At 39.0% G+C, this 23,157-nt stretch overlaps 1 protein-coding gene across 3 annotated transcripts in view; it reads right to left on the bottom strand.

Annotated features, from left to right (window-relative positions):
- The window catches only part of lpp (LIM domain containing preferred translocation partner in lipoma), a 155,679-nt gene that overhangs the window by 48,711 nt on the left and 83,811 nt on the right, over nucleotides 1-23,157 (bottom strand). For all 3 annotated transcript variants that reach the window (XM_073475942.1, XM_073475943.1, XM_073475944.1), the window contains one exon: nucleotides 11,786-12,376. In XM_073475942.1, coding sequence (XP_073332043.1) covers nucleotides 11,786-12,376 — 591 coding nt within the window. The remainder of the gene's footprint in view (nucleotides 1-11,785; nucleotides 12,377-23,157) is intronic.

The following is a 23,157-nucleotide window of genomic DNA, read 5'->3' as shown; positions in this document are numbered from 1 at the left end:
TACAAAATGCTCTTTAGTGTCAATGGAGCTGCGGCTTTAACTCAAGCTTTTAAAAGAGAAGCTTTAGCCAGCTCTCAATCTGACATCGCAGCTTTTGTCTCCCATAAATCACAATGGTATTATTTGAAATGGACACAGAGCCTTTGAAAGGGAAATGGCTTATTAAAATAATAGTAATATTAACGACGACAACAGCAAATGGACAGAGCATTAGTTAGGGTTCATGAGGGATTGAATTTTTTTTTATTGGATTGGAATATCTAAAAAAAGCATTTGTTGCCGCAACACTAAACGAGTGATTATAGCAGCTTAGGCGACTCTGTTTTAGCAAAACAATGAAAGGATTGCTGGATCAGTCACACTATCCTCTCAGTGAGTTGGTGTGTGTTTGCGTGTGTGTGTGTGTTTTGAGGAGAGGGGGGCTACAGCATGTCGTGTGTCTGGAATCAAACATATGGGTTAAACACTTAAAGATACTTTTTTTTTTGTTGTGAAAATGTGTGTATTAAGAGCCATCAGTTTATAATGGATGGCTTTATTTGATTCCATATTGCAGAGAGCCATTTTCTCAACTGCCTTTGAAAGCCAGAGACTGTTTGTGTCACAGTGACACAGCTTCAATAGAAACCTTGGAGAGCTCCTCATTACTGCGACTCATTCGTCAGACTGACCAGACAGAGTTATATTGATGATAATACAAAGGACAGTTCTGTTTTGATCACGCAGGTGATGTCAAGATGCCACTTTCAGCAGCATGAGGACTCGGCTGGTATTACTTTAAAAAAAAAGAAGAAGAAAAAAGTGGTTTGTCTGAGCAAAAATAATATTTGTTGCAAAGTTGCTTTGTCATTTTTCTAGCAGCTGTACATTTAATTGAAGAATCTGTTAAAATAATGACATGTTAGCAGCTTTACGTAATCCAGTTGATGAATTTGCTGCTTGTGATGTTAAACAGGTTATGAGTAATCTGTACTGCGTTACACTTTTGAGAGGAGCCATCGCAGCGCTGCATATTAAGCTCAAGGCCACCTTCTGAGGAGGCACAGATAAAGTATACATTCTCTCCAAACAAAATAGGTCATGCTGTTTCAGCTCCAATTAAATGCTGAGAAAAAAATAACAGTCAACTGTAGAGCAGCTGTGTACAGAACAGCCGACGATAATTAAAAATTAACCAATGCCATAATTGACATTCTCCACAGCCACTCAAATCTTTGCTGTACACCGAATTCATATAAAGGGATGAATTTCAGAGTGTTCACAGACATGTAATGTATGTAGAGGGGCCTTTCAATGTTGGTAAGATTGTGCGTGTGTAAAAACTAGGTCATCTGTTCGGAACTGACACATCCCCCTGCAAACAGATATTTGAAAATCTGAGAGTGTAGAGAGGGGAGCCACGAGCAATCTGAAAAAAACAAAAACAAAAAAACAACAACAACAAATGACTGCACAAATTGTCGGGACAGAGATAAAACTTATTTGGCGTCTCTTTGTGCACCATTACAATCCTGTGAGAGTAGCAAACACCATATTACACAGGATGCAGGTTTCCCTGGTTTGGGTGAGAGCTCAAAGTGTTTCCCTGCTGTTTCCTCATGTGGTAGCATCGGTTCCATATTTAAACGCATGCGGTGGACATAATGAAGATTCATACAGGTTATGTCTTCAAAATCGATGTATTGGCAACCTGCACTTCCCTTTTGTAATACAGTGTTGTCCGTCTCCTGTGTAATTTTACCTCCTAAGCAAACCGAGATATGTCCTTCTCCTCTCCACCTAAACGACTACATGGTCTAACTGAATGATACCCTGAAGGATATCTGTTGACCAAACACTACCGCTAAGATGCCGGAGCCAACAATACACAAAGCCTGATCCACTTACGAACGCTTCCTTGATGGGAAAAAATGTTTCGAAAGTGCACACGTTTCATGGATTCAGAGCCAGGGGCGGATAACAGTCCTTCTGCGGACAGAGGAGGATGTGAAGAGGGCAGAGAGGAATCTGGTGTCAGCAGCAGTCCAAAAACAAAGAAAACTTGTTTATGTGCAGAGAGGTGCTGACAGGAGACCATGTCCACAAGAAGCCAGCAGGGGCCACTGTTTATGCAGGTGGCTTGGCTGACTGGTGTCCGACTGATCTGGGACAACTTTATACATTCATGTAGATTGCAAAGGGAGGGAAAAGGCTTGGATCAGTACATTAACACAGTCAAACAGTGCGTCTTTTTAATTACATTGTTCAAATTAATTCTTTAAATAACTCCTGCAATTTTCACACTATCACAAAAAGAGCTTTAAATACTTGACCAACTGTGTTTAACACAGCTTGTACATAAATTACATTCATTTAAGTTGATTTAAATTCCTTTTCAGTCAGATGATCGATTGTAAACCCACAGTATCATTAATTAAATACATGTAAAGGTGCAGAATAATCTCAGTACTGCAGGATACGTCTGCATGTCTTCACTACAGGCCAGCAAGGAGAGTTCGACAACAAGAAAATAAACAAACTGCTCAGACATTTTAGATTGCCGGGGCTCACTGAACTGCAATGACAGTTATCGATCTGGCCAGTTATTTACCAGCCATGCTGTTTGTCTCGGAGGGGGCCAGAGGAGAGGAGGGTGGCAGGGCCTATTATTTATGAACTGTTATGTGACAAAGACTTCTGATCTACTGAGGGTTACCTCTGACCGACTGAACCGGCCAATCAACAAACTAACTTAAAAAACATAACATCAAAGACGACACAGCCTTTCATTTTTAAGCGAAAACAACAAGTTAATGTTCAAAAATGATCAATCAAAGAGCTGACTTAGTCTTCATTTGATTTCAAATCAATTCCCTTTCTAAGCTTTCGTAGATAATTAGAGGTTTAGCTCCACACGTTGAAATCTTTTGGTTTGTTTTTTGTGTTCAGTTTAATATTAGATGGAAAGTAGTAGAACTGCATTTGTGTGTGTGATTTCATATAAAAACACTGGGAGTGAATGACAGTGATTGTCCTGGTATTTCCAGGGAACCTTGGCTGATGATCTTTTCCTGAGAACAATGTCTGTGGTTATTTGGCATGTGTGCACTTGTCCTACACTCCCCAAAATAAACTTGTTGTTCTAAGAGGATGTTTTAAGAGGAATTACTGTTGGCTACAATACAAACTAAAGAATAGCATCATAAAATTACAATAATCATAATTTCATTATTCAGGAATTTTATCAGTAAAATGATATTTAATTTATGGTGAGAAAACTGAATTCCAGGGAAGATTTTACCATCACCAGAAAACCTTAAAGTCTACTGTACACCAACTACATCAGACAATTACTTTGCAAGCCAATCAATTCAAGACCGGATTTGGGGTATTACATAAACAGCCATACCGCTTATGTTTTTTGTCATGTAAAAAAAGTAATAGAAATGTATTTATCACATTTAGCAGCTGAATGTTATCGCTAACACCTATAAATGGCTCTGTTCCATTTAGTTGTGTCAGATAGCCATACCAGTATGCTAGCATAAAGAATGCAAAGGAGTGGTCATGTGGTCATGGTAGAGAAGCCTGAAACAATTATCAGGAACATGTGTCTTGAGTTACAAACACAAACATCACTCTGCAGCACTACTAGTGGTCAAAAACTCCACAGTGTACCTTTAACTTTCCAGCTGTTGGTTTGATTTAGCTAACACTAGATGTGCTATTTTCTGTAATCTACTCTATGAGTTTGTCATGAATGCTGGTAAATAAGTAAAAAGCTTAATTAATTAGTGATCATTTTATGAATGAAAACCTCTCTATCATTCCCCTTTAAATGTAGCCATAACTCACATACCACTGTGACATTTTTGTATTTTCTGATGCCCAACATGTATCTGAAAAGTGACAATATAAGTTTTAACTAATTATTCAAAGCATATCACAAAAAGGTCCAGACTTTGACTATTACTCACTTTAACACAATAGTCCCCAATATTTATCAATGCTACTAATGCCCTCGTTACCTTTAATGGGCCTAATTCATTTTCTGTTGTCGCTTATGGCTAAATTTGCATGTGAGATTTGTTAGAGCCCTGTTTTAAGCCTGGAGGCAGCTACTGGAAGGAACCCTTCTGATGTGTTGGCATGAGAAAACGAAACATAAGGAGAGCCACTTTGCATCACTGACCTCAAGGATCAGGTCTAGTGAACCGACCTTTAGACTATGAAGCATTCAGTAACCAGAGCCCACGTGGACCACCACCAAACACCATGCCATCGAATAACATGGTTGTAGCACAACACTAATTATACACAGTAGCTTGTACATGCGCAATGCCAGAGGCATCCAACTGATCCCTGTCACACAGTCTGACCTGCATTGGAGGTGTAATGACTGCTGAGAAGAATGTGCGCTGCATGGTTACAAGTTATAAGTCAGTCAACTGATACATGCCAATAGATTTAATATTCCAAACTTACATGAGGAGGGAAAGTGAGAGGATTTAACTGCCTCGAGAGGCTTTTTCTGTGGTATGTGATGGGGTCTCTGCCTGGACTCATATTTAAATGACTACGAGAATATTATTAATATAAGCAGTATAGTTATTACAAGGAGGCTTTGCAGTATTAGCTGTATCCACTTTGTAAATGCATAATGACAAAGTGCATGAATTAAGTTACAAATATCCTTTTAGCCTCCGTCTCCAAAGCCATGCACCTTCTAGAGTCTGCCTCAAACCTATCGTATTTTGAAACCTCACAAAGTTCACAGCCTAGTTTAAAAACATCAACAACATATTGTCATGCACATCCCAACCTGATGCCTGTTGCTGCTTTGAGTAAAAAACATATCTATGATAATGTGGATCGAAAATGGTGCCTTCAAGAGGGGTCATATTTTCTGTGTTTACAAGAGGAGTCAACTTGAATGACCCACTGCTGTGGTATTCACTACATGGAAAAAGGGATATTTTTAAAAGAGATCGCAAGTCAAGATACATGCTGATGTTGATGAAAACATTTTGGGGGTTACCTTTTAATTATTTTTTTAATTAAGGGCCTCTGGTGCTATCATGAAATTCAGAAATCACAGCATCTCATGTATATGTAATGTTTTTACTGGTTCCTCCATGATTCCTAAGATGAACCGGAGTGCAAAATTATTTTGGTGTTTTAGGACTCACTCCTGTGGCACTCAAAGTGCCAAGAAACACATCAACAATATTATTTCTTGAAAACTGTATTATGTATGTTTGCAGTGAACATGTATGTAACGTTGTGATCCTACCCTCTCACTGAAGTTACATAGTGCAGACACAAGTGATAGTGGGGCGGAGACAAAGACACCATTCACCCTGTTACAAGACACTGTACCAACAACGTGATTTTGTTATTTGTTATTTTAAGGTAAAAAAAGTAACATAATGTTGCTTTACAGGTCGTTTGATGAGTAACCCTGAACATAAACTCTACAGTTGTCCAGTGTCCCTTTAAAACACTTGAACTCCAAGCATATCATGCTTTGGACTTCCCATGAAGTGATGTTTGTGTAACAAATAAACACATTAACACTAAATACGAAATACTGGGAAGTATTGGGCTATATTATTCATTATCCACGTGTGATGTTAATGCAAAGATATTTGCTTTACTCAAGCTGTTTGTCTGAATTACAATGAACGTTGTGTTAAGTGCCTGTTTTTCATGATTCTTTGTGTGATCTTTATTTCTCAAACAATATGAGAAGAAACTAAGAAATTGTTGGAAGGGCAGAGCGGCTCACAGGTGTAATTGGAGTAATCATACTTATTGTAGATATGAGTGGGTGTGCTTTTTTAAAATCATGGCACATTTTTCAGCTGAGTTGTAAAGTCAATATCACTGTCTGAGAAATTGCACAGAATATGTTCTAATTATATTTTCATGTTCATTACTGGCAACTTTCACCCAAATTGCGTGCATACACCAACACACACACACACAAGCTTATTTTAGCAGTGAAATTTCTCTGAAAGCTCCACTGTACGTTCATTTGGCAGAAATTGCTACACAGAAATAGAAATTCTGAGTTTATCCTTAAAACACAGTGACATTTGAAGAGCAAATAAACAAATGTGAAAACACATGAGAATTTTCTCAAAGTGAAAATTTCAGGCTGCATTTTCTGATGTTGTGTTAACCCTGTATGGCTCAGTAAAAATAGATTGCTAGAATTCCTTAGGATTCTAAGGAAGTATTTATTTCTTTTTTTCTGTAGCCAGAGGGAAATTCTGTAGATAAGACGGCAGAAAAACACAAAACTATGTGGGGGAGCTCACAAAGGAATGGTTTGATGGTGCTGTGAATTAAATGAAAATGCATCAGGGGTCAGAAAAAGATAGTGAATGTATTTACCAATCGCTTATCTGAACACATTTTTTGCTTTTTAATAAGGGCTACTTCAAAGCAGCTATACAGTAATAAATAAAGGACTACTTATCTATCAGTAGATAGTTTCAGAAAAAGATTTTGTTTGTTTGTTGTAGGACAAAGTGTAATTTGTTTCGAGGTGCATCTACAGAGAGAGAAGATCATAGGACTGCAGATAACATGTCTTCATTTCATCGAAGCCCTGGGCTCTCACTTTGTAGTTACACGTGGTAACCCTGCACCAAGCAAAGAATCCTCTCTGGTAAGCGACAGCAGGGCTGGTAACCCTGCACTCACTCAGCTTGCTTTTTTAAGAGCTGCTCAAAGTTCTTGAATGTAGGGCAGCTGGGGTCAATCACCTGAGGAGAAGGCATCACGTATGATGTAAACACAGCAAATTTTCAACCTGATCGCCTTTCCAGGCAAAAATATAAGTACCTCTCATGGACGGCTCCTTTTACTGTGATATTCTGACACTGCAGGATATGCATCCTGCATATTATGAGTCGTTGAGTTTTCGAGTAGTAGAAAAACAAAACCAATTATTATTATTATTACTCATTATAAATGCCAATTCTTTTGATTTTTGGAGTCCCCCAGGGGTCTAGCTGGGTTCCCCCTCATTCCCTATTTACACGCAACCTCTGGGGAATATCCTCCGCAGACATGCAGTTATATCGACTTCCTAAGTCTTGTATTATGTCTTCATAACTGACATGAAGAACTGCACGTCTTCAAATTTCCTGCACTTGAATGACTACATGTGAGAGATCCTTATAATTACCCCCTCATGGTCCCAGTACTTGCATATTAAAGTCTTTCATGTCGTCAAACTAAAAGCCTGTAATCTACCCTTAATTTTTGACTCACAGCTGGGTTTTTTTGGTGCTAATGTGACATAAGTAGTGAAGTCTTGTTTAATTTGATTGGGTATTTTGTTTTATTTGTTTTCAGACTTTATTTTTATTCAATATTTTTTTCTTTTGGATTTTATATAGGTTTCTATTCCTTGGTGGTCAGAACCTGGTTAGAGACACATTGCAGTTTCCATCCTGTTATGTTAAATGTGCAATATGTAGGAATTTTAGTTGGAAACATTCAAAAATTAACTAAAATTATAAACAAAATGAAGAAATAACAGTTTTGATGCTACGATGACACCTTTCTGCCGCTACGAGCTCCCAGTCTGGACCACTAGATGCACGGCTAAATGAGCTAACTAGCTAACAGCAGCTGCAGTTAGCAGCAGTTAACGGTTACTCTGGTGATTTGCTGCTCCTTGTAGGGAAGTGGCCATTTCTTACATATTGCACCTTTAAACTACCCTTCATAAAAATTATCTGGTGTTTATGTAAGTAAATTGGATTTAATAAAAATCAGGAATGAAAACAGTGTATTTGAATGATTTTCACGTTCAAGTATTGCTGACTGCATTCTTTAGGCGGTCAAGAAAATTTGCTATTAAAGGTTAATTCCAGGTCACACACAAAGATGGTCTTTTGGACACATCCTGATGGCAGCATATGCAAATGCTCTCATGCAGGTCAAAAGGCAAAGTGGCCAGGACCAGAAGGCAGAGAAACGTCAGATATTTTAACATGTTTGACAGTTGAAACCATCATTGACCTTCAAGCGGGCTTTAACTGGCTGCAGGGATTGAGCAGTTCAAAATAATCCTCCCCTGTCAAACGTCACTCAAGCTCAGCAATAACACAAGTCATCATCCAGCTTAGCTCTCCTCCAATTTCGGGAAAGACGGAGAGACTCGTGGAAATTGGTATGTTAACCGGCAGCCATGAAATCTGTTAATTTTTGGACTACAATAGAGATCAAACACTCGTGGATTTGGGTAATTAAGCGTCCTTGGAGCCTGTTGATGTGAGAAGCTGTTTTTACACCTTCACTTTACGTGTGAGTAAGGATACGTATTGGGGGATTGGGTGCTGGGTGGAAGGGGGTGAGGTGGGGTTAGGTGGGGGGCAGAGCAGCCAAGCTAATCAGAACAAGTCTAGATCATTGCATTTATAGCATTTCATCCGAGGAGTTCATCTTGGACTTCTAATGACACTGACCTTCTATGAATACCCTCAATTATGTGAAATGATCTCTTGAATAAAGTCCTCAATCAAAGTCACAGACCCCCTACTGAGAAAGTCTCGGGTATTACATAAAATCACCATTAACTCTCAATGAGTGGAGATAATTTTTGATAATTATGACAAATATGTAAATAGTTCCTTTAATTGACTATGTTTTGGTTTATTTACACAACAGATTAAAAGAGGCACAACCCACTTCTTTTAAGTAGATTTAACACCATTTGTGAAATGTTATGAACGTGTCATGACATTGGGTCAGGCAGAGTGATGATCATAAAAGGCAGAGTTGACAGATTTTGCTTTCAGTCTAATCTTGCTTTTATAGTGTCTCTGGTTTATTTTGGCATGAAAGATCTGCTATACTGGGCACAAATAAACAAAAAAATCTGATTAGAGCTAAGGTTTGGATACAAAAGTTTTAGGGTGGGGGGTCGGGTCAAACATGATGTGACACCACAGAGTCATTTATAGCACATCATCAAGCTAAATTTGTGCATATGGGGCATTAAGTTTCCCCGATTTTGTTTCAAAGCATTCAAATAAAGCACGGGGGGAGGGAGACACAGAGCCCATTATCCTGCTACAGTATATCCTTGGGAAAGAGAGACAAATATATACAGCAAACGCTATATCTGTAAAATTAGTGATTTGCTTTTATCTGAAATCAAAGAGAGGCTCACAAATCTATTAAACGCCACCTTTTGTTTTTTAATAATGCATCATACTGGGACCAAAGCGAGCTTTTCAAGCAAAATGTAGACTTTTGTTCTGAACAAATATAATTAGACTTATTTTTAAGATACTCTCTGCAATGTTGAAGCTAATTTGTATTTAGTAAAATACAGTCCTTGATGAGCAATTCCCAGAGGCTGGGAGGCCCAGTTTGTATTTTGAACCAGCATAAAATCCTTGAATTAAACAAAACTCAAGGGCCTTTCACTTTCCAGAGATTGTCGACGGCTGGATATATTGAGATTAGAATAGCTGTCTCTGTGGCATTGAATACCCTGTTCTAAGGGATAGCACTATTTTGTAATTCTTTTCAGTCGTGTACAGTTCTATAAAAAGGTCCAACATCTTGCATGCTTTTGAAGGGTTGAGGCTGGGCCTATGACAGACTCTTACCACTGTCAGCAAGAGTAAATGTAATGCTTTTCAATCTTATTATAAATGTGTTGTTTGTGTGTAGTTAGAATTATATTCCTTTGTGTGACTGACACGGTACACATTGGACTAGGGGTGTTTGCAATATACCAGTAGTGACGACAACTGTGATATTTAAGAAATGAAACACTGATATCATGTTGATAATATCACAACATATGATCATATTGTATAGATAATGCAGAGCAGAAATGAGGCCTTGTGGATCTTTTCTTTATCGGTTCATCTGGTTGTCTTTTCACTGTTCATTAAGTGTACAGTAACTGTTCGCTGTTTTACAGTTATGGTTAGAGACTCTCTCTCCACATCCCCGTACTTGTATTTTGAATGTCATTTATTTGCCAAAAAAGAGACAGGAGACACAGTTAACAAAGTTAAAGATAGACTTGACAGAGAGCATTCCTGTTTTTCAAATGTCACATAGATATCATGATAATGTTGTGATCCTGGATTTGTTTGGTCATGATAATTGTGTAGTACAAATCTGATTTGTGACAGCCGTAACTTGGACACTGTTTAAGAACAAAATTTGAATCTAAACCTTGTTTAAAATCAAAGTTAAAATGAAAAAACATTTATCGCCTTTGTCCACAAGGCATTGAAAGTGTCTAATTGACCATCTGCTGAAGCCTGCCTCCGTAGTTACTGTTGCTACACCTATCAATCTTTTTGTACTCCCTTTTTCTTTCTCTTCTCTTCTCAGCACAAATTAACTTTGCAATAAGTGTGACAGATTCACACCTTAAAATTCTGTGTAATTTTTTAAACAATGGTTCCTTGATATCAGATAAAGGTGGCCTTCATTTTGATCTCAACAACACACCTGTAATGTTTTGGTGGTTGCATCTTGAACGCTTGTGAAGCTACTGTGTTGACAGAAATCTGTCCTGAACATAACACCTTGGAAAGTACTCAAAACCACACTGTGTTCGTTCCCATGCCAATAGGTGTGTCCAGAAACACATTTTTCCCATGACAACACGTACACACGCACGCACGCATACACACACACACACACACACACACACACACACACACACACAAGTAATCATGGTTTTACCTTTAGATTTTCAACTTAAACTTTTTAACTTAAAAATTAAAGAAAAAAATAAATATCACCATAAAGCAATAATCTTAGGTTAACAATGCGTGGGTAGATATATACACATGAATATGAGATGAGACAAATGAAATCAGATGGTGTAAACCCCCCAACAGAGATGATCTTTCAAAAATTCATAAAGGTTAAAACAACTGTTTATTCTGAGCATTTCAATGAGAGATGGTAAGCAGCTCTCCATTGCACCGCCATCTGATTCTGCATAAATGTATGTGTACTGTACACTCACACCTATACACCCAAACGTGCATGGAAGTAAACACCATACTGACACACACACACAATCTTGTACACCCACTTGCACTGTTGTACACACAACCACCCACACATTAACACACACAGATGTTCATTTCATTAAATATTATATACCATGAACGAAAATATGTCACAAAGACAAGGAATGACTTAACCAAACATCTGCTGACCTTCTGGGCTCATTGGATGGAGGTCAGCACTTCATCTGAGGCCATGGTTTACTATGGAGGGCAAGGTACTGACGCACATGGAGGAGTTTCAAACCCTTAACTATTGTCATAGAAACTGACTAGCGGCAAAAATGAATTAATTTTGGATACAAGGAGCCAAAATGAGCTCTTCTCCCATGATGTCTGGACGCAGACTTTGATATAGAGGGTCTTAAATATCCCAGAGAGGTTTGACGATGGACTGCTACACTTTCTTCTTCACAAGGTGGTTGAAGCATCCAATCAGGATGCCTTCCAGACTCTTCCCTGTGGAGGTATTCCAGGGATATCTAAATGGCAGGAAGCCCCAGGGCAAACCTAGAACGCACTGGAGGGATTAAATACCCCAGCTGGCCGGGGGACGGTTGGGATTCTCTAGAGGTAGCTGGGAGACTAACGCTTAACCCAATGGATGGATGGATGGAAAGATGGATGGATGGATAAATGGCCAGACAATTACTGTAACTTTTTAATTTTGTTTATAATAACTAAAAATTATGCCCACTGATCAAATGTGTTGCACGTATGATGAAAAACATTCTTACCTTTGGTGGAACAGCTGGTCCAGAGGTGTAGGGAGTCAAGCTTGGTGGTACATCTGTGATGTAGGTCTTCTTTGGGCCTGGAGGTTGGTATGCTTGGGCAGGAATTGGCTCAGGTCTCCTGGAGATTAAGCCTTGGGGTACTCCTGGATGGTGCTGTTCTTGATATGCACCATGAGACATCGGGGAGAAGCCAGGCTGTGGTGGTCCGTATGCAAAGTCAGGACCTTTGGGCTGGGCAGGCATGTACTGCACCTGTGCAGGGCTGCGAATAGGCTGCTGGCCATAATGGGGCCCACCTGGGACTTGATGCTGGGGGCCAGGCTGGGCCGACCTCACCTGGACATTGAAGGTGGGCTGGCTTGGGGTTGAGGCTGTAGCGTAGGAAGCTGGGACAGGCTGAGGAGCTGTGTGGCTTTGAGGCTTGGCTGCTGGGCTGGCAGAGGAAGGGGGGATAGATGAGACTCCCCCAGGAGCCTGAGGTTTGGGCGTAGACCTCTTGGTAGCAGTCAGAGGTGGCTGGGTTGGAATGACCATACGCTTGTAACCAGTCACTGGAGCACTGGGGGTGGAGGCTGCCGAGGATCCAGAGTTCTGTAAAACAGAAGAAAACATTCAATTTAATAATCCTAACATTAACATGCTCACATTGACAATTCTAACATGTATGTTTCATGATTCACCATGTTCACCATCTTAGTTGGCATGTATAGCATCCAAACATGAGCTAGTTAGCAATAAACATAAATTACAGGCTCATGCGAATGCCATTAATGTTGCAAGTATTTGTAAACCCAAAAAATCAGGGGATCACCAAGGTTATTAAAATGTATCCTGTGTGGAGCTTGACTGTGTTCAGCAAATTTCATGGCAATCCATCCAAAAAAGTCAGGATCACTCAAGTTATTAGGATTCATCATCTGGAAACCATGAACATCTCTACCAAATTTTGTGCCAGTCCATTCTGTAGATGTTGTGATATTTAACAGGATAAGTGAAAACTTTGACCTGCTGGTGGCGCTACAGGAAGGGGTTTACCAAAATGTAGGATTGATCATCTGGGGACCATGACTGTGTGTAAAAAAAGGTAATGGAAATCCATTGAATAGTAGTTGAGATAGTTCAGGCAGGACGAAAGTCATAGACTGCATGACAGACGTGCTGCTAGCATGGCTAAAACACATTGTAACTAGCATGTAACAGTAACAGGTCAAACTGAAAACAAAAATAAATGAAATCCTGCTGAATGGTGGAAATGAAACTGTTGTATTTAACAGCTTTTTACTGATGCTGTGGTTTACGCTCAGATGATTATCCGCCATGCCTCCCCAGAGTCAATTACAAGGCTACCTCGACAGCAGAGGCTCTAGACTGTCCACGACCACCCATAATCTATGGCTAATAAAGCAGGAGGGGAAGCGATAAATTGTTTGGCAGAGGACGCCATGACAGCAGATTGGCAATGGCACATGACACTTGTGCTGACTCCAGCTGTTTGGATGGGAAAGATGTTAAATCACTAAGATTTGTGGTGCTGGTGTTCCTGGGAAGAAACGTCTGCATAGCAGCAACACAACACAGTGCTGGGATCCTCGGCGTCTGAACTACTGTGGCATTGGATGCACTGACAAAATATAGCAGTGAATAACACACAGAATAACAACGTTTCTCTCAGATGTCAGAGGCTTCTGCCCAGAGTGTCTCTCATGTAAGTAATAATTGTTTTTCACTACCACTACATATCGGTGTCAGACGTTCAGCCAGTCTAAAAAGGGTCTATCATTAACCTTGGATGGCCTTATTAGGTTATTGCCTGAAGACAAAAATCAGAGTCAATTACTAAATTTGCAGCACTAGGGGAGCAAAAATGAACACTTGTAGTCCTTAGACCCTTTGCAACTCAGTTTGATGAGATGTCTTCCAAATTGGGGCAGAGCAACAATTCCAATCGATTTCCTTTAAAAGCTGATCAAAGCCTGCTGCACAGCAATGCCCCAAATAGATGTTTTGCTGCACTGCTGCACTCCTTTGTAATTCCTTGCTTAAATTAAATAAAAGCTTGTGTGTTGTAATACTACCAGTGGAAAAGTATACAGTAAAATGTAGTATGTGATCCCAATAATGTTCTGAGATAAAAAAGAATTCCAAGTTTTGGTAAAAGAGGTGCATGCGTCAACTTTGTCTAAATCCCATCTAATCTAAGTCAGAGGGAAGCCCCTGAGGAACCATTAAAAGCTCCAGAAAATATTTTCTGCTCTCACTCTGATTTCTGTCTCAGTGATTAGTGCTGATGTTTATTTAAAAAGTGTGTCTGTCTGCATATGTATGGCAACATCTCCAGTATGCCCTTTAGGAAGTGAAATTACTTAATTTAAATGTTTCATGGGTTTTAAATACTCTAGATTATTAATTTATCTTGAAGGCCTTAGAACCTACAGTAGCATTTAGTTAGCAGAGCACTGGAAATGCAAATTGGCCCCCTCAAAATAATTACACTGTCATGGTACATTTTCCACAAATTACATTAAGAGAATGGATTCACCCCTTTTCTGAGGGTGATGAAACTAATCAAATGGGTACAATCTGAACCAAATTTCTGTGCAGTGGGAAGGATTTTCATATTAACTTGGCTATCGTTTTGGTTGCTGCATGCCTTTGACCTATCAGCGTTAATGAGTGTGTTCTGAGATATAATCATGATTACTAAGAGAAGAGATCGAGAGGTAGGAGACGAACAATACGAAATGATAATGTCACTTTCTTAGGAGTAAGATGTTTATTTGGCTGTTAAGCTGCCATCACTTTGTACCTTCCACCAGTGACCACATTCAACAAGAGTATTTATTTTGAGCCAATTGGGTAAAAAAAAAAAAAGGTTTACATTATAGTGCCTGAGTTAGGATTGATGAGACGTTATTTTCTCGTAGTATAATGTAAAGCCAGATTTATTTATCTTAGTTTAATGTATTATTCATGCAGCATTTTGAAGAGTTATTTTACTGCATTCACTCTGTCGTGACACTTAACACTTAACTAGAAGTGGGGTGATCTGGTCAAATCAATATTACATTATTTGTAAAAAAATTATTCCATTATCACTGTATTATGGCAGTTTATTGCTGCCAACATGACAACAAATATTTGTTCTTGTTATGAGATGAGAATCGCACAGCTTTGACAAGATCCTTTTCATGTTATTATGACATTATTCTCTACAGAGTGAGAGTTTCAGCTGTGGAATTATCCTGATCGCCTCCAGGTGTATTTCAGGATGTCAGTGGTCCAGTTTGATATGCTGTGAGTTATACCGGAACCACGGATTAAAAGGAGGCCTGAACTGCAACTGGGAGTACGTCTAGGTAGGGAGTAGGGACACACAAGCTCACCACACACAAATCATAAGGAAGGGATGAGAACAAACACAGAAAATCGAACCTGCTCTGAAAAAAATAAATGATGGAGGTTGTATTTATTTTTAAACTTGTGGCAATTTCCGATGAAAAAAAAAACGGACTTGGAGTGCGGAGAGGTATTAAATAATAACTTGGTATGTTGTAATGACTAAAATATACCATGTTTTTCCATAATGCAGTATATAACAGTATGGATAAGGTGCAGTATGAAAAATTACATGTGAGATAATCAAATCCAAGTTCAATGCAATAACCCATTTCCCCTGTTTGGTTTTGTAGATCAAATTTTTTTGCACTGCTTGGGATCTAATTTTGTTCATAATTTGTAATTTGACATCATACTATCGTAAACCAATACTACGATCATTTATAAAATTCCACTGAAAGTTAATAAAAGATCATTTTGAATTTGTGTGTTTAAATCAAAACACAGTACTTTGCAGTTTGCAGTGTATTTTCATGCAGTTTCACTAAATGATGACAAGCCTCTTTAACATGCACATCTACAATTAGATTACATAATGAATGATTCAGTCTTCTTGTATTATCTGACCTGCCGGTGTCAGGCACAGCTTGAAATCTAAAAATCCGACCTAATATATAGCATCAGCCTGAACGCATACTGTGCTGTTGACTCTAACACCCCCTCCATACACAAACAAAACATAGGCAGTTTTAAAAAAGTTTTCCCTAACGCCTTCAGAAAAGTTAACCCTCACTCTACACTGTAATTCAGACTGACTTTGCAAACAACTTAAGTGTGAAATTTCACAGAGACTCTCAAGAAAGCCTTTTGACACATTAAAAAAGATTAGGAGAGACTATACAGGCCTTGGGGGGGCTGAGTAAAACTGTTAACTTTGCATTTCAAACCACGAGGGTGGGGGGATTTTTTTTTTTTTTTTTTTTTTTAAGCAAGCTTGGGGAAAACCCCTAAAGAGAGAGAAGTTCTGCATCTTTTCAGACTCATCTAAGACCCTGGATATTTTCCGCTCAACTTTTCCCTGCTCCTTATTCATACAAAGCTCTCGACTGTCCATTTGCATCTGTCTATTTCAGCACTTACACAATGACCATGGAAGAATTCCCAGTCAACACTTAAGCATTCACTAATCTTCCCTCCACTTTTAGTCATCTTGTCTCGGCACAATCAGGCACAATAGTCACATTGAACAATCCGTCAGCGTCAGTGCAGTCATGCAATTGAGGGTATCAATTCTGTTCCTAAAATAGTTGGAGATAAGGCACATTAAATATGATTAAACAATGTCTCTGTGGAACATGGCGAGACCTCTAGCTGTTTTGAGCTATCTTTCCCTTTGCAGATAAAGTGCATTATACACATACTGGGAACTTTTCTTTCTTATATCTGCATATCTGATTCAGTTTTTTGCTCCTTCAAGTGATAGTTGCACGACAACCCTCGCATTTAACAAGTGAATATTTCAGCAATGTTTTCACCCACGCCACATTAGTTAGAATAAATGTTTTATGGGTGCCCTGTATAACATTTGTCCTGAAATACTACCACTGTGCATTGTATTATCACAACTAATTATATCATGGTCTTACATGGAGCTGCATTTGCATTCTGTCTTTTGAGAAGTGTTGCTTTTATTTAATTAATATGAATTCTTGTGTCCTGATTTACTTTTTATGGTCCATTGGCCAGGTGCATTTACAGGACCAGCTCTCACAGCTACACCTATGTTTGAGTGCTTTTTCATTCCATTTTCCATTTTCAAGAGTACATTAAAAAAATAAATGGAAGGTGTGTGTCGGAAATTTGTGCAAAAATGTTGAAATATGAAAAAAAAAATACAAAAATAAAAATGGTTGAGGTTGAGAGGTGCCCAACAAATTATGAATTACAAGGAGCATGTGACTTAAAAGGAGACATAGTGTGCTCATTTTCAGGTTCATCATTTTATTTTGGGTTACTGCTTTAATAGGTTTACATGCTTTAATGCTCAGTTTTCTCATACTGTCCAGTGATTCAACTCTGTATTCCCCCTCTGTCTGAAACACTCTGTTTTAGCTCCTGTCTCTTTAAGGTCTGCCCTCCTGAATACCCGGTCTGCTCTGATTGGTCAGCTCACACATGCCTGAGCCAGCACCGCTAACAGCAACAGAGCAGCTGTGATAAATTAATTTCAACATGCCAAACTAGACACTAGACATCAATTATGCAAATGCGTGAAATGCTGGCATAGTGTGATGTCACAAAGTCACGGAATTTAAGGCGGGACTACTGACGAGGCGTTGAAGAGAGGAGCTACCGTTGGGCTGGACTTTGGCCTTTTTAACTTTTAAGATCTTTTACATGCACATGAACCTAAATAAAATAGCAAAGTTAAAGAAAAAACGGAAAAGCATAATAGGTCTCCTTTAGACATCACTCGAGCTTCCGCTTGAAAGACGAAAAAATTGTTTGCGAAAACATCAGATCTGAGCGGAGCAATGATGAGACTGTAACCGCCCTCAAAATGAATACATGAAACAATCATATTTCCGTCACGGCCTACATGGAATGAATGTGTTTCATTTAGAAATACACATTCTTGTTTGCAGATTTTCTGGAAATTCGATTTAACCGACTGTTTCTTTGGATCCGTGTGAAATTGGACAGCTACATTTAAAAATGCACACATGAAGATATTCACAATGTACATTTAAACTTTACACATGAGAGTCAGACTGTAAAAGAATGGAAAATCAAACACTAACATTATCTGAGGATGTGGGACCAGTTTAGATTGAGGATTGCTGGCACTGCTGTGGAAGAAAACTCTTGAGGCTTTTGAAGCTGAAATAAAAAAGTAAACATTTCTACAAAATCAGTTACCAATTCTTTAAGTAGTTTCTCTTGATAATATCAGCTAGGACATTTGCTCAGTGGCTTCTAATGTTCGAACAGTTTATAATGTTTACAGATACAGATTACTGCTATCTATATACTGAACCACATATTTTAAAGTGTAACAATCGATTTGTCATTGCTCTCTGGTCGACACCACCTCAGACCTAGTTTAGTATTTCTGTACTACAACTTCTTGTTACTTAGAAAGATACAAAGACACCATAGGAGCAATAATGGGCAAATCTATCGCTATATTTCAATCAAAACAGGAACTTAAATGGTGACTATTATACGGTTGGTGAAAACTCCCAAAAAATAAGTTGGTCAATAAAGTAGAAATGATCTGTCCTACTGTGCCATTTGGAATATCAATAGGTTGAACACCACTTATAGACAATCAGCTTGCAAAATGTAGCGAAAAATAAGTCGATCTCTCTACTATATTTTGTCCATTTTGTCTCTTCACAGTGTCTGTGATGTATTATACAGAGATCACAGACACAATTCAATAGCAGGGAGAGATGTGAAAACGCAGAATGGAGGCAGCCACATGCAGTACATGACATGCACTCTCTGTTTTACTCTGTTCTACCACCAAGACAACCCGAAGACAATGTAGATGAACATTAGGTCCGTGTTTCAAAATTCACAGTTATGTAATCCCCTAAAAAAACTGGGTTTCAGAGAAAAAAAAAGTATGTAATATTTCTAGTATGATGTAACAACATCATATAAAGTAGGGCGTATTACTCACTGATGCAACTAAAAAATCATTTTCTGGGCTACTGTGTGAAAAAAGAAAAGTCCCCGAGAGTCACCGATCGTGGCACTTCTGCAGGCTATCTTTACAAAAGAGGGAAATGTGTGTTTTGCAGCTCTCACGCAGCAGAAACTAATTGTTTCATTCACCTCCTGCAGTACTACAGGCCAGTCTCGCACCACATACATGCTTGACTCATCCCTGTAATGAGGTTTTTCATGAACTTGTGACCCCTTCCTGCTTCATGAGGTGAAAAACTGCACAGCTGCAAACGTCCATCGCTTACACTTTGTCGATATCATCAATCCCAGAGACAGGCAACTGTAACTGTTCTCTCTGAAGCTTTGTGTGTGTTTGTGTGTGTGTACTGTAAGCGTGTACATGTTATTGGGAAGAGGGATAATGTGCAATGACAGCAGTTGATGGTAAGCCTTTTAGCATTGTTGCTAGGACTTTATGATGTAAAGAGGCAGGATACATTGACTGTCACAGCTTCTTGGCTCAAACTAAATTTGTCATTGGTTCACCCTGTTAATAAAAGACAAAGGGGTGATACTATGCAGTTTATTTGACTAACAAACATTGACGGAACACATTGAGCGCCCGAAGGCGTGCTCCTCTCTCCACAGTTGGCTGCCCCTGTCAAAACTCAGAACCTGCTGCCAGATTGACCTTAAGGTCAATGGGAGCCACCGGCGCTGTGGCAACATCTCTGCTCCGTGCAGCAACAAAGCAATCAAAGAGAATAGCAGCGCATAAAACAAACAGAGAGGAAAAAGTTAAACACCACCGAGCCCTATAATTACAGAGCTGGTGTGTCATTTTGATGCAGCTCTGGCAGCTCTTGGAGATAAGCTGCAGAAGCACACAATCGCACACTCGTGGCGTCAGAGCCCTGAAGAGTAAAATATCCATTGCGAAAAATAGCTGCCTACGGCTTTGACCTTTTATAAAAGAATAAAAGAGGCTGGCTAGCATACCAGTGTCATGCCTGTGACAGCAGCAGAAGCTCGAAACAATTGAAGCCAACATTCCACAGCTGACTGTCACCAACTAAGAGACTTTATTCTCACAATCTGGATTTTAAACTTCACAAACTGCATGTGTTTCCTTAAAAACATAGCTAGGGCTGACCATTAATTTTCCTTTTGACTGACCTTTGTGTTCGCTGCAAACCATGTGACAAACCAGCACTGATAACTGAAATGTAATGTGTCAGTGCTTGTACTTCATTACATGTGTTCCTGACTGATGCAAATTTATTCTGCCTTAAGAGAAGCTTAAATCAAAGTGTCTCAGTGTTGTGACAGCCAAAACATGTGAAGGGCATTCCTGTCATTGTAGAAGGACAGCAACATAAGTATACATGGGGACAGTAAAAATGACATGCACTAAAAACAAGGGCGCACAATGTCACAGTGTAAACACCGCAAAGTCTCTCACTTGGCCACATGTGACAAACAGGGCAGGTGAGTGAAACAAGGAAAAAATCCATGAATGAATGTTGGAGTGAATCACTTTCTAGATCCAAGCGTGGCTTCCAGACAACATTGGTTGTTTTGGGAATGCTTATATACAGTAGTATGTACATGTCCTCAGAAAAAAAGGACATTCATTCATACTTCTGATATATTTTCTCAAAATAAATTGAGTAATCTGTAACCTGAGATATTGAACATACACTCAGACAGGAAAACCAACCATAATCATACCCTATTTAAACATGAATTCGTTTAAGCATTGGAGGCTCAACAATACCTCAAATATTAAAAAATCCAAGATGGTACACTAAAAAAAATAAGAAAAAAAAACACCAAATAGTTATTTAATCCTTAATGGCCTTTAACAAACACCATTTCCCACAAGCCCAAGCCTGTCTTGGGTTAAATGTCATCAGCTAGATAGAAGAAGGCCACTGAATTGATCATGGTTTGGTCCGAGGGTTGAGCAAGAACTCAGCTAAAACAAGTATTCAGTGCAGATCATGTACTTTTTATGGGAATGAGTATCAACTCATAAAATGTATCAACATCTGTGATGGGTAGCTGACTGAAGTTAATTTATCCAAGTTTATAAAAAAAAACTTGTTCTGTAAATAGTTCTCTTCCTCTTGTGATCAAAAACAATTTTTCTTTCTGGAAGAAGCTTTCTGTTAAATAACAAATATAGCAAACTGATCAAATCAATTTGAGACTTACATCTAAAAAGTTAGAAAGATTACAGTTAAGGCAGAGATTTAAACCATTGGGTAGAGCTGGGCTAGCTGTTTCGACCTGTTTCCAGTCTAAATGCTAAGCTAAGCTAAGCTAAGCTAAGCTAACTGGTGGCTGGCTGTAGCCGAACAGTCAACATACAATTTGTTATCGATGTTTTCAGCTAACTCCTGGTGAAAGAGCTCAAACTTTTGAATGACCCTTTTAAAATCTGAAAACTCTCAATTTTAAGAGCATGAAAGAACACTGACAGGGACTCTCAGTTGTTGTCAGAGAAACTAGGATACACAAATTTATTTTCTAAAAAAAATGTGTGTGTGGTAATCAGTTAGCAAAAACTTGTTTAACATTTTCAAAGAATGTGGTTGAGGTCGGGTTTATTCAATTCTCCCTCGTCCTTCACCTTCCTATCTAACAACATGGGTCAGGGAGGTGTGGATGACTTTGTCATGCTTTAAATTCCTATTTACGACTTTGAAGGATAAGTTCACCTAAAAATCAAAATTTATTCATTGTCTACTCACCTTTGTGCCAATGGAAAGTTCGGTGAAGTTTTGTAGCCAAAAAACCTTTCTGTGGCTTCACAGCAAAACTGTGTTGCATGAAATTTCACCCAACTTTCCACCATGGGGGTGAGGAGATAATGACAGAGCTCTCATTCATTTATTTTTGGGTGAACTTATCTTTCAAGCTAATTCATGGATGTTCTTACTTCTATCGGGTATTCCAGGTATTATTACCTATGTAGCATTATAGATTTGTGTACTTTATGAACTTTGGTGATGGAATGTAATTATGATTATACCTGACATGGAAAATGAGCATGTTAATAATTAATAATAATCAATTAAGCTATTCTGTGTTAATAAGAATTCACTTATGCACCTCTAATACTCAGGTACACAGAGTTAAGGTGTAGGGTATGATGAGTGCTCCTGAAGGGATGAAGAATTGAAACAGTGAGGCCGTCCTGGGAGACGCCTCTTAAGGGGAGCACAAGAAAGGTCACAACCCTATCATACTCTCAGAGAGCTGAGACACCGCCAGGGTGGTCTATAGTCTGCATTCTGTGTGATCGTTCAGCAGACGCCATGATCAGTGGGAGACTTGGGAGCGAGCAGCGAGGGCCTATCATTCTGCCGTGTTGTGACAGCGAGTGCCATCCGCAATGCTCTGCCTGTTGAGAGATGGGAGTGTCACGGCATGGCTTGACTGGCACAGTGTGAAGTGAGGCCTCCTCGGGGCACTCATGTGGAAGGATCCATCTCAGCAGCATTTCAAGCACTTGGCTTCAGCTAAACTGTCAGCAGACTTCAATAATGCCCATTTGTTTTGTATGGACATGACAACTTATTACACAGACATCAAGCTATTTGACACGGAGTAAAAATACAAACAGTGCTGCAGCTCGTCTGCTGACGTAGTCGTGAAATGGCAGTGACATAATGCCGTCTCTTTGGCATTTGATACAGTAAGAATCAAACAGAGCCTTACTGTACTTGTTAGTGCTTTAAATGTAAATACACCTACCGTGTTAAGACACTTGAAGAAAGTAAGCAGATTAGATTTGCATTAAAAGTAGTTTTAAAAAAAGGTAATTGAACGGCCCACATATCTGGAGTAAGTTTGAGCCTTTTGTTGAAAACAGATGGGCCTTGAACTTAGGCTTTTTAAAAACATTTCTGCTTGTATACAATAATGTAACTTGATTATGTAATTAAAAGTTCAGTTTAGTTTTCATTCAGTTTCCTGAAACAGAGATAGAAATGACTGTGTGGGAGAAAATCACTATTAATAGCGCTGGTTTTTGCCAAGATCTGCAACATATTTAATGCATGTATGTGACATTGTGATGACTGTTAACATATATATACATTACAGCCACGTGGATCCCATTTAGGTCTTTAAAATTCAAAATTGACCCATGGGAAGCCTGCCTAAACCCAGCATGAGTTTGGTGTAATTTCCTGAACTTACTTGGCTCTTAAGGTGAAGGGGAAATTTAAACAGGAAAAGCACAAAAGGGACTTTTTCACCCCTGCATTATTTAATCAGGTTGAATCTGATCCTGGCTCATTTAACATCATGGTATGATTCGTCTGGGCTGACTGAACACAGTAATTGTACCC

The sequence above is a fragment of the Pagrus major genome, chromosome 11 (assembly GCF_040436345.1).
Source record: "Pagrus major chromosome 11, Pma_NU_1.0".
Lineage (NCBI taxonomy): Eukaryota > Metazoa > Chordata > Actinopteri > Spariformes > Sparidae > Pagrus > Pagrus major.
The sequence above is the reverse complement of the archived record's forward strand: the minus strand, read 5'-3'. Positions and strand labels throughout refer to the sequence as shown.